General features: G+C 41.4%; 1 protein-coding gene across 3 annotated transcripts in view; it reads right to left on the reverse strand.

Annotated features, from left to right (window-relative positions):
- C9orf72 (C9orf72-SMCR8 complex subunit) overlaps positions 1-12,627 on the reverse strand; it is a 29,667-nt gene that overhangs the window by 10,334 nt on the left and 6,706 nt on the right. For all 3 annotated transcript variants that reach the window (XM_038348085.1, XM_038348084.1, XM_038348086.1), the window contains exons 2-7: positions 11,335-11,820; positions 10,099-10,158; positions 5,766-5,861; positions 4,819-4,883; positions 3,165-3,237; positions 1,032-1,148 (exon numbers count right to left, since the gene is read on the reverse strand). In XM_038348085.1, coding sequence (XP_038204013.1) covers positions 1,032-1,148; positions 3,165-3,237; positions 4,819-4,883; positions 5,766-5,861; positions 10,099-10,158; positions 11,335-11,778 — 855 coding nt within the window. In that variant the 5' untranslated portion in view covers positions 11,779-11,820. The remainder of the gene's footprint in view (positions 1-1,031; positions 1,149-3,164; positions 3,238-4,818; positions 4,884-5,765; positions 5,862-10,098; positions 10,159-11,334; positions 11,821-12,627) is intronic.

A 12,627-nucleotide genomic window follows, 5' to 3' on the forward strand; every position in this document is an offset into this window, starting at 1 on the left:
TGCACATGTATGTTTGTATGGCTGCATGTGGAAAACTGAGGTTGATGTCTGGAATTTTCTTTTTTAAAATTAATTAATTAATTAATTATGTATACAATATTCTGTCTACATGTATGCCTGCTGGCCAGAAGAAGGCACCAGACCTCATTACAGATGGTTGTGAGCCACCATGTGGTAGCTGGGAATTGAACTCAGGACCTTTGGAAGAACAGACGATGCTCTTAACCACTGAGCCATCTCTCCAGTCATTGGAATTTTCTTTGGTTGCTTTTGCACCTTATTCTTTTTTGAGGTAGGGTCTTTCAACCAAATCCAGAGCTTTCTGGAAAAACAGTTATTTCTACTTCATTACTGAAAAAAAGTGCTAATTTATATTTACCTGTTTTCCTTCTTGAAAATGAACCAAATTTAATACAAAAAATGTAAGTACTAGAAACAGACATTTTGCATAAGATTTTTAAAATTTTTTAAAATTTATTTATTATGTATACAATATTCTGTCTGTGTGTAAGCCTGCAGGCCAGAGGAGGGCACCAGACCCTATTACAGATGATTGTGAGCCACCATGTGGTTGCTGGGAATTGAACTCAGGACCTTTGGAAGAGCAGGCAATGCTCTTAACCTCTGAGCCATCTCTCCAGCCCCTTGCATAAGCTTTAAAAGACATTTTAATTTTTAAAAATGAGTAAGTATGGTACATATCCAAAATCTCCTCAGTAAGCAAAAGAAACATTACCATTTCAAGAGGCTCAGTCTGATTCAAGCATGTATTTAAAAAGAAAATTCTGAGGCTAGACACATAGCAGAGGGAGCCGAATGAAACAGAAATACTGTCCCACGGGGCTTCATGACGACACTAACAGAGCCAAGGGCGCACACTCCATGCTCAGAACTACTAAAGAAACCCGTCCCCAGACAACAAAAACTATGTTACATTAAATGCTAACAATATGCCTTACAAAGACTCTCAGTACTTATTCCTAAAGTTCACTTGTACCTGTGGCTTCACAGGTGATAAGGAATGGCAGTACCTTTAGCAGGCCTTGGACAAAGAGGCCCGATTCGTACTTGAAGGCTGAGTCTGCTTCACATAGCCTGGAGCATTTCCTCTCGGCTGGAGTCAGAAAAAGGCACAACGTTCTCACTATCTAGAGAGGAAAAGATTTGGCGTTGAAATGTGAAGTTAAAAGACCACTGTTTGTTTATAGAAGAAACTTTAAATAGAAATTTTTGTTGCTGCCACTAAAACAGTTCCCAAGTAAGGAGCATCCCTTGGTTACCTGAACAGGCATGGTCAGAACATGTAGTGCTTACAGAGGGATTTTGGGGCCAGTTAAGTTTAGGAAGTAGTTGGTAAATCAACTGCATCTCAGAACTTGTTACATTTGAATAAATATGGTTGTTCTTTAAGTGAGCAATATTCATTTATAAATTTATTTATATCAAATTGATTTGACCATGGAACCTTTATCTCAGTGAGAAATAACAACCTAATACATTAACTGACTTCACCTCTACCCATCAACAACCGCTTTTCAAGTGAGCAAAGAGCCCTGGGAAACTCATTCCATGTGTTTAAATGGGGGCAGCACCCTGTCATGAAAATGGACAAACTCGGTTACAATGAACAAGAGGGACTGTCCAAGCCTTCCACAGAAAGAACTACTAAATTTCACTCGAAACAAGTGCACGTGGTGGGGGTTTAGAAGTCGGGGACAGCAAGAAGAGCTGGCGTAGAGCTGTATTAGGGGACAGAAGAAAGCCATGTAAGTGCCACTGTGTGGGACTCGGACCACATGCAGAGACAGTTTGGGTTTTTAACTGGAGTAGTGCAACTTGTCTCTCAAAACGAAAAGATGGAACACAAGCTATTCACCTAAAAGAAGATGAAAGATGAAAAAAAATGATAAATGAAGCCCAAACCATGGAGCCTTTATCCCTTCATAAAGCCAACCAAGATGCCTGCCCCATGGAACTTAAGGCTTCCAGCATCTCAAGTGGAAAGCTACTTTGGGGTCACACATAATAGCCCCAAATGCCTTGCTAAAATATAATGAGAGGTTTATTATTCTCTCATAAACGGTTGAATGAGAAACATAAATGTGGCAAATTAAACTTCATATAAGTATACAGGATGGTTCACAAAAAAAATGATAACTCTGTAAAGCAAATGCCATCCCTAACATATTTCCCTGTGAAATTTTTTGAAAAAGAAACGAGGTTTGTTACAATTGATATGAATACATATTTATGCACCTTTGGTGACTATAGAGATAGCTGCACACTTTTAGCACTACCCTTGAGGAAACATCTGATCACTTATTTTAGATCTCTCCCTCCATGTGTGTCTCTTTTAGGGAGCTACCCTGGAAGATACCCTGAAAAGGTAGACACGCCTACATCCAAGCTCACATCTCTCAGTTCAATGCTGCTCTTCCTATAACTTCCCTGTCAACAAGAAAATTGCTTCTGTGTTCCCCATTATGCCCACAGTAATAAACTCATATATTTTGCACATCACCTCCAGAAGCTGAATGAATTATTTAACTTGCTCTTTTATATTATCTACCTTTGGATACTCGCAAATATTTGTTCTAAAGTTTATGTACTCACTCGCTACTTCCTGGTTCTATTTACCAATACAGTTTTCTAGTTGCTCACATACCCTGTAACAAATGGTTCAGTAGGTAAAGTCATACAGGAATAAAAAACAACTGGGAAACAGAAGAAAAATATTTGAAAAATATCTCCTTTAAAGGCCAAGCAAGGTAATGCAGACTCTAATCTCAGTATTTGGGAAGAAGAGGCAAGTGGACTGTGGAGAGTTTGAGACTAGCCTGGCCTACATCCCAGACTATACAGTGAGATCCTACCGCAAAAAAAACCAACAAAGCATAAACAAAAAAACTCATTTAAAGGTTTTTTTTTCTCAGAACAATTTATGATACAACTGAGAGTGGTGAATTATGAAAATTAAAATGGTAACTGAATTCTTACACATTTACCATAGTCATTTTTGTTAGAGATACCAGAGTAATTTGGTAAAGTTACATTGCCTCCTTATACTATGAGGCTATTTTAATTGCAAGCTAATATCTAAGTGATAATTCATGGCACACTAGTAGTATTAAGTCCGATCTTATCTCAACTACAAAAGGAGTTACCTTGTTTACTTTCTCTGCACTGCTGCCTACGACGACAGAACAGCCGCAGGTCTGCAGATGTGAGCTGATGGCACTGCAGGTTAATGAAAACATCGGCAGGATTACAACTTCACAACAGCACAGAATAGCTTTACCGGACAAACACCAAAGCTGTCAGTATGATGTCATCGTTTATTTGTGGAAAACGGCATTTTCTAGGGCCTCTCACAGACATCATACTACCTGAATCTTAAGACAGCCCAGGACCGGAGAGCACTTGCTGCTCTCGGAGAGAAGATCCAGCACCCAAACGGTGACTCACAACTATCTATTCCCAAGAAACCCAAAGCCCTCTTCTGGCCTTCGCAGGTTCCAGGCACAGGTACACATGTGCTCATACAGGTACTAACGCACATAAAATTAAATACATTTTAAAGGAAAAGATACCCCAGTTAGTTAGTAAAAGCCATCATTTTGTAGTAATTTCTTTAAAGACATATGTGAAAACAACATATGAATGGCTCACACCAGCAAACTCTAAAGTGCTTCCAGTTCAAGCCGTTAAGACCTTTTCTACTAAAGATGCTCACACCAGGCATTTCATTGTGAGCTTAAAGGAAGAGAATGTAGACCTAGAGGTGAATACTTATTTAAAAAGATACTTATTCGCTTCTCATTTTTACAAACAAATGCTGGTGACAATCTGCAACTTGTGCAGGAGATCACCGCAAGAGATGGGGCACACGTGACGAACACTCACTACTGCAGGTGACACACAGGTGCTCAGGAAGTATGGGCTGTTCCACCTTCCACCCATTGCAGAGCAGATACATAGAGAAAGCAGTAGCTATGGTTACGGAGGGGCCGATGTGCCTGGCACTGTGCCAAGTGCTTTCTGTGATTCGCCTCATTCAGTGCTCACAAGGAACCTATGCAACATCTGTTATTGGCAGGCGGTGGTGGCGTGAGCCTTTGGTCCCAGCACTGGGGAGGCAGAGACAGGTGGATCTCAGTGAGTTTGGGGTCAGCCTGATCTATAGAGAGAGTTCAGGACAGCCAGGACTGTTATATAGAGAAAACTTATCCAGGAAAACAAAACAAAACAAAAAATTAGACAAAAAAAAAATAGCTGCCATGACTGTTCACATTTTATAGGTAAGAAAACTGAGGTACAGCTTTGGGTAGCTTCCCCAAGCTGACCCAGTTGTAACCCCCACAGTTGTAACTAGTCTGGTTCGAGAGTTCATGCTCTTTAAGTATTAAATTCCACAGTTAGATAAAAATACCAGCCCAAAATATGAATGATTTCTATTTCTAGACCTACAAAATTCACAAATATTTATGATGTAACTCAATTTGATAGGTTTCTACGGTTTATTTCTTTATGAGAATTATAAGAAGAAACCAGACCCAAACAACAGGCCAGCACTTCTCTGGGTACTATGGGAACTCAGCCTTGTTAGACTGCGGAAGAGGTCACACCAGAGATGTCGCAACTGTATGTGTGAACACAATACACACGTGAGCAACAGTTCAAATGTGCAATGCTCTCTCTAAATAATTGGAGTAATAGGTATTCTATTCATTTTTTCCATTAAATCTCATCATGGGTGAGCATTAAGATTTTTATCTCCTTTACTAAGTAAGCATCCAGAAAAAGAAGTAAAATTCTTACTTGAGCAGAAAGCCTTCATGACAGCTGTCACCAATGTCGTCATCATTGAGCACTGTATCAGCTATCTAAAAGGCACAGGCACACAATCAGTCCATTTACAGCAGGGTGAGAGAACTCATAGGAGTGAGCGTGCTGACATCTGGAGTTGACACGACATAGCACTCTCGTTATGAGCATCAAGAACACCTATAAAACGGTGCTGTGCATGTAGTTTTCCGAAGAACAAAGGGGAGAGTTGGCCAGGCAGGTTAAACAACAATTTTTACAATGGGCCCCTCTATCAGAATCAGGGGCTCAAGCTCAAGGAAAAGTCAGCATTGTGAACAGTGTCTAAAGACAGCTACACATGGAGAATGTGTGACTGAAGTATCCTTAACAAGTGATTAAAGAAACTGCTAAATGAGAAGCTGGAGAGATGGCTCAAGTGCTTAAAAGCACAAGCTGTTCTTCCAGAGGACCTGAGTTCAATTCCCAGCACACACATGGAAGCTCACAGCCGTCTGTAACTCCAGTGTCTTGGGGATCTGACACCCTCTTCTGGCCTCCAGGGCACTGTATGCAAATAGCACACAGGCACACATGCAGGGAAAAAAAACCCAAGCACAGCTTAACTGGCACACTTCTCTGTCCAAAAGCAATGTATGTAATACCAGTTCCTTCTAGAAAAGACTGGCATTTCCCCCTCTTCTAGGAAATACAAAATTAAACTTAAGTTTAATTTATCAGAACACAATTAAGTAAAAAAGCCTGTTTGGTCAGAAAATCCAGCATTTTCTGTATGCTTACTGGACTGAAGTTGATAGATAACTTCATGTGAACAGTAGTACAACAAAATTTACATTATTAAAACAAGAACATTACACACACACACAGACACACAGACACACGCACACACAATCACTCAAGGGAATCCATAAAGGGTACAGATAGATGCCGATGGCAGTTACATCTATTTCTTCAGGAACACTGTGTGACTTCATAGATGCAAGCAGCTCCATCACAGGAATGACTTCCCCAGTAAGCATGGGAATGATACTCTGACCCTGTATCAAACACAACAAAGTGAAGGAAATCACTGTGTGGATGAGCCAGGTAGTGAAACTGTTTCAAATGGAGGCAGAGAGTAAAATACCCTCCAGAGAATTGCTCAGCACAGCCCCAGACAGGTCTACCACCCCAGAAACAACTGTCAAATATTTTCATGCTCTTTAAACTTATTTTCATTCTTTCAGGAATAATTTCCTTTGGTGAGTATGAGCTATATTTTTACTATCACAGGCAAGGATTAAATGACACTACCACAATTAGGAATGGTCTCCTTTGGAATTTAACTAAGACAGACAAGCTCTTGTTGAAGGCCAGCATTACATTTTCCTTTTAAAAAGTGAGAGAATTCAAGCATGAAAAGATGTTGAATCATTAGAAAGGAACCAGAAAGGCTCCTCTCAATATCCAACCTTCACACTCAATGACATGATCTACTCAAATGTATACGAAGTTACCACATAGAGTAAGAACCAGTAAGATAAAGATCTCCGTGGAGAGCTTGCCAGATAGTGCTACCATTTATTGCATCTCTGAAACATCGCTTTAAAATTTATATTTTCTGGCATCCAGCTTGTGGCATAACTGTCGTGTGTGAAACAGGAGTGGCAGCACTTAGTCATTCCCATCTCTCCCATCAGCCTATGGTCACCTAAATGAGGTGCTGAAACCGTCAAGTGTCTGTCCGTCTCGGTTAAACATATATTGAAATTATTAATCACTTATATTTACTTCAGTAAGTTCTCTTCATTCACTCAGGTTTCACGAAATGATTATTTAAACCTCTCACATATATTTTAAAGTTAGAACCTCAAATTGAGGGCTGAGGTTGATAAACACTTAGTTAAGGCAGAACAGCTGCCCGGCACGGATGAGGCGCTAGGTTTAATCCTCAACACACAAACACACAAACAAAAATGCACTTTCAAATTCCCTTATCACGAAAGGTACTTAATTCCTTTGGGAAATTATCCTAATCTATAAAAGTCTATGTAGATATAGGCAGTTTTATTATTTCAAAAAAAAATTCATCTTACAGTAACCTCCAGAATAAACTACTCATGGTTTCTGTTTTTTTTTTTAGAGTAATTGCTGAAACATCTGCTTATAAACACAATAAAGACAAGGTACTCAGCAATGTGTGCTAAACTTCCTTCCCTGTTCAGTGACTTTGTCAGGGGATGGATAGAAGGACCCTGAGCTGGCAAGGGCTGACGTTGTTTCTGAGCGCTGTGCCGCCCCGAAGCGGTAGCACGACTCGTAACAGAGCTCGTAACAGAGCTGTTGCGAGCACATACGTCAGCTGCTCAAACAGAAAGCAGAAAGGGGAAGTTTTATGGGCTCAGGCATACACAGCACTTCAGATGTGGTCTCCTGGACATCCATTGTCACTGTAAGTGAATGAACAGTCTCACTGGAGAGCAAGAAAAAACCCTTACAGGACAAATGCGGAAGAAATCAGCTCCCTGTGCTTCTCTAATTTGAACTTCTGCAGGACAATGTTTCCACTTAAAAATCTCTTTAGTTTATTCTCCGTGTACTTTCCTCCCATGGAAGTTGAGGACAACATTTTAAAGTAGAACCCTAAGAGCAGAAACTCAACCTAGTAAGTACAGGATTCTGGCTTTCAAAAATAAAATCTTACAAAAATGCAAAATTTTGGTTCTAAATTTCCTATGTTGAAATGACTATCCCTAATTACTCCAGAAATACAGTTCAGAGGTCAGTAAGTAACTTTATTCTTAGAGACCCTGCCTACTGATCAGTAAGCAAGTAAAGATTAGACTTTTAATCCTTCAGTGTCACGTCTTGTCCCAGACTATTTCATTTCTCTCTCTCTCTTTCTCTCTCTCTCTCTCTCTCTCTCTCTCTCTCTCTCTCTCTCTCTCTCCTCTCTCTCCTCTCGTCTCTCTCTCTCTCTCTCTCTCTCTCTCTCTGTTTTGTTTTTTGAGAAAGGGTTTCTCTTGTAGCCCTGGCTGCCCTGGAATTTGCTTTGTAGAAAGCTGGCTTTGAGCTCAGAGATTCATTCACTTGCCTCTGCCTCCCAAGCGCTGGGATTAAAGGCGTGTGACACTACCATCTGGCCCCTGAAAAGTTATTATTTACCATTCATAAGAGTATAACACATAATTTTGTAAAGGTCATGTGTATATGTGTCTGTTGCTAGGTGTGGTGGTTTGAATAGGAATGGCCTCCAGAGTAGAGTCCCATTTGAATGCTTGCTCCATAGGGAGTGGCACTATGAGGAGGTGTGGCCTTCTGGAGTAAGTGTAGTCTTGTTGGAGGAAGTGTGTCACTGTGGAGGTGGGTTTTGAGGTCTAATATATGCTCACGCCCAGTGTGGCACAGAGTCTCCTGCTACCCACTGATCAGAGAGTGTGGTGGTGGCACACACCTTTAATCCCAGCATTCAGGAGGCAGAGGCAGGCAGGTCTCTGAGTTCGAGGCCAGCCTGATCTACAGAGTGAGGTCCAGAATATCCAGTGTTGCACAGAGAAACCCCGTCTGGAAAAAACAGCAAAAAACAAAAACCAAAACAAACAACAATAACAAAAAAGATGTACAACTCTTTGCCTGCATGCCACCCGCTGTAATAATAGACTATGTAAGCCAGTCCCAATGAAACGTTCTCCTTTGTAAGAGTTGCTGCGGTCATGGTGTCTCCTCACAGCAACAGAACCCTAACTAAGACACAAGGGATCCAACTGGGGTCCATGCCACAGAGGACAAGTAAATACTCTACTATCATACTCTCAAACCCTCATAAAAGACTGCAAAACAATTACTTTCTTCAAGTGCCATTCAAGCTAAGGAAAATGAGACAAAAGGCCACGAGCCATGTTTAAAGACTGGAGTTCTACAAGGAGAAATAATGACAGTGGGTGGCATGCCAGGGTGATGGGTCCCGACACCCTTCAGAGGAACCTGTCTGCCCCACACCGATAAGGTCTGCAGGGAACTTCTACCCGGAAAGCCATTTCATCACAATCATGTTTTCAGAACTCCACTACTGGTTCCCTACGGCCATTCAGAGCCACAGAATAAGCACAGCATTCCCTAGAGTCAGGGTTACTGGAAGCCTGCGTGGTAAGAGGAGAGAGGATATTACCAGCAAGTTTCAACAACGAAACAAATAACTCTACCAGGGAATACATATAAATAGTCTGAGTTTTAAAAGGGCAGAATAAGCCTTTAAAGAAAACTGCCCGCAGCTGGGTCTGAACCCCTAGATGGATACTTCATACGCATGCTCACTCCCTTCACACAGCAGCTTCTTCTGCGAACACTGCAGATGCCTTTTCAAACTTGAATTGCACAGGGCTTGCACAGGTCTGGACCTGATGGGGTTCCAGTATGAGGGGAAGTGGATGTAAGGCCACACCCCATCCCAGACACTATTTCCAACCGATAACTGCTCATGAACGAAATATTCACTTTCTCCGTTAGTTGCACTGGGCATACAAATCAGCCGCAAACCCAGGCCCCATTCCCAGCAGTAGATGGCCAGCACAAAGCAAAGTCAGTGGCATCTTTGGAAGCTCTTTACTCATAATGCCATAGCACGGCCTTTTCCCCCTTTATTATATATTATGGTTTCCAGTTCTGTGTTTTTAGTGGGATTTCTGTGTCTATATGTGATTCTTGAGCTTTTCCTTTTGTTCTTTTTCTCTTCTTTTTATTTATCTTTTCCTAGTCTAGTTTGTTTTTATTTTTAGCTAATTTACTTTATTGTTATTAATAGTATTATTATTTTAGAGGCCTATTTATAGCCTAACGAGAGAGAGAGAAAGAATTGGTATGGATTTGGGTGGGCTGACGAGTGGGGAAGGTTCTGGGAGGAGTTGAGGGAGGGAAACCATAATCAGAATATATTATATTTTTTAAAATCTATTTTCAATAATTAACTAACTAACTAACTAACTAACTAGCTAAATGTCATTTAATTTCTTACTTTTACTATTAGTAAATGATCCCAAACTTACTCTGGCAGATTGAAAAAGGCAATCAAATATTAATTTATAGATATAATTATCTCTTTTTTTCTATTCAAGTCTTTAGATTTAGGCTGCAGAAATTTCATCCAGTTCTTTCTACACAGCTTCACAAGACTTATTCGCTTCCAGCCTCCCTCTGTTAAATGAACACATCTTCAGCTCCTTGACCGGAGGACCCACCGGCCTCCTACAGATGTACGCAGTGGGGCGAGGTCATGGCAGCACGTGCAGCGTACTCTACCTGGTCTTCCATTCTTTCGGTGCCTTCCAACACAATTTTCTGGACATTTTCTTGTCTTTCCTACAAAAAAAGAAAATTTACTTTACCAAATCCATTCTGATGCTTGTTTATTTCTCCATGCAGATACGCTGTCATGTGTATTTCATAGGGAAATTCTTTCTACTGCAGGTGGGGGAAAAGGTGGCGATGAGAAACTATCCCAACGAGTTCACGCTCTCACACACAACATAAAACATAATCAAAGCATCTTTTATCCTACAGTAGAGAGATGAGATGATCTGGCAGACAAGCGTCCACAAAACACCTGCAGCTTCAAAAGAAAACAATTACACACTCTGCAAATCAAACGAGATCAACTTGCATCTGAGGAAGAGAGGAATGGCTGTTTCAGTTTTGTTTATTCCTGGGACTGAATCTCACGAGGTAGACCAGGCTGGCAATGGACTCCAGACCTCTTGCCCGAGTCTTGAGCCCTGCGATTACTTGCCTGTGCTACTACCTGCAGCTACGCTTTTCCAATCTGAATGACTTTCATTAAGTATGTCAGAAAGAAGGAAGTGGGTCAGCAGCAGGGGTAGAGAAAACTAGTCTTAAAAAATGCTATTTCCCCTTCTAATAGGTTAGCGCTCTTATAAAATTAGTCATGCTTTCATGGACTTTCAGGATGGTATTAAACTGGAAAATAGGAAGGAGAATTGAGCTTTTTCTTTAGACATGCCAAAAATACACAGCAATGTAAATTTCAAGAGAAAACAAGATTTCCTTTAGTTAAATTTGCAAATTGAAAGAAATAATTCCCCAGAGTCCATTTGGTCTACGCTCAGTTTCACAAAACTGGGAACTTGGGAAAGCAGCTTTGCCACAAAAGGCTGTGTGGCTGACAGCCTAGAAAAACCTTTAAATGGTTAATGCTTTCACGCAGTTGTAAGGAAAAGAAGTCACACAAGAAAAGGGAAACAAAAAGGATTTAGAGTCAAAGTCTCCAAAACAAATTCAGACTAAATGTTAATCCCTCTAAGCCTTAACTTTTCACTTGCAATGGAGAGCCACTATCACATCTTCTATTACTAACGTGAAGACCTTAGTCACCAGACCAGATCCCTCTGTATTCAGGAGACACAAAATAACCGCTACCGTCTGGTTTTAGCTGCATATAATTTTCAAAATGTAAATGTAAGTAGACTAGAAAAACACTTTCGATGCCCAGGTTACCACGAACACGTAACAAGCCCTTACCTTGTGCATCCATATCCTTCCTTTCCGAATGATGTGTGTTAACCTGTCAACACACACTCTGTGGAGTGGGAGGTAGAAGCTAAGCTCTGTCTGCGGAAGGATAATCGACAGTCCGTACGTGCTCCGGTCTCCATTCCAGTTGCCGTCGAAGATTAATGAAACGATAATTACTCCTTTCTCAGATAGGACAAAAAACTTTACATCGATTGCCCCGCTCTCTGCATTTCGAAGAATTTCTCCATTTAGAGTGTGGTTGGCGAGAAAAGTTATTTCTCCATCACTGAGAAGTACCTGTTCCGTCTTTGGAGCCCAAATGTGTCTTACTCTAGGGCCGAGAATGTTATCCCAGTAAGCAAAGGTAGCTGCCAGCAGCGGGGATTCACCACGCAAAGCAATCTCTGTCTTGGCAACAGCGGGAGATGGTGGCGGGCAGATAGTCGACATCCCTGCATCCCAGCTCTCACATGCTCCAAATGCTCGCAAAAGCTAAACGGGAACACACAAAAACAGTGATCGGGTTCAGCCTTTTAGAGATATCCATCCAAGCCCCAACTGACTTAGAAAAATGTTATAACTAAAATAATGAATAAGCCTTTATTATCTCCAAACACATAGCCTGCATACAATTCTAATGACTGGATATTTAGTCCGTAAACCATGTCAACTAAAAGAAGAACCAAAGAGGAAGAGGAGGACCCTGCAGAGGCGAATGGAACCTTACTTGCAAATAGGTCCAGTTAGATCAAGGTGGTCCACACTGGAGCAGAATGGGTTCTACTCCATGGCTGTTGGGCTGAAGAAGAGAGAGAGGGAAAGAGCGAGAGTGGAGAGCGGCAGAGGGAGAGGGACCGACCAAAGCAAAGCAGGCCAGCGCAGGAAGGCAAAGGCAGGAACTGGAACGGTGAGTCTGGCAGGCAAGAGTCCCACGGATTACTGGTCACCACCAGATGTGGAAGAAACAAGGGGTCTCCCTGAAGCCTTCAGAGGATCATGTTCCTGACAACCACTTAACACTAGCATTAAGCTTAGAGTTTATGGAACTGTGAGACAACAAGCCCCTGCTGTCCCCTAGTTTGTATTTTTGTTATAGTGTTCTTAGAAAAGTAATTATAAAACCTGACAGAAGAAATACTGTAAACAGCTAAAAAGATGGAAGATCAAAGCCGGGCAGTGGTGGCGCATGCCTTTAATCCCAGCACTTGGGAGGCAGAGGCAGGCAGATCTCTGTGAGTTCGAGACCAGCCTGGTCTACAAGAGCTAGTTCCAGGACAGGCTCCAAAGCTACAGAGAAAC

Source organism: Arvicola amphibius, chromosome 11 (assembly GCF_903992535.2).
Source record: "Arvicola amphibius chromosome 11, mArvAmp1.2, whole genome shotgun sequence".
NCBI classification, from domain to species: Eukaryota; Metazoa; Chordata; class Mammalia; order Rodentia; family Cricetidae; genus Arvicola; species Arvicola amphibius.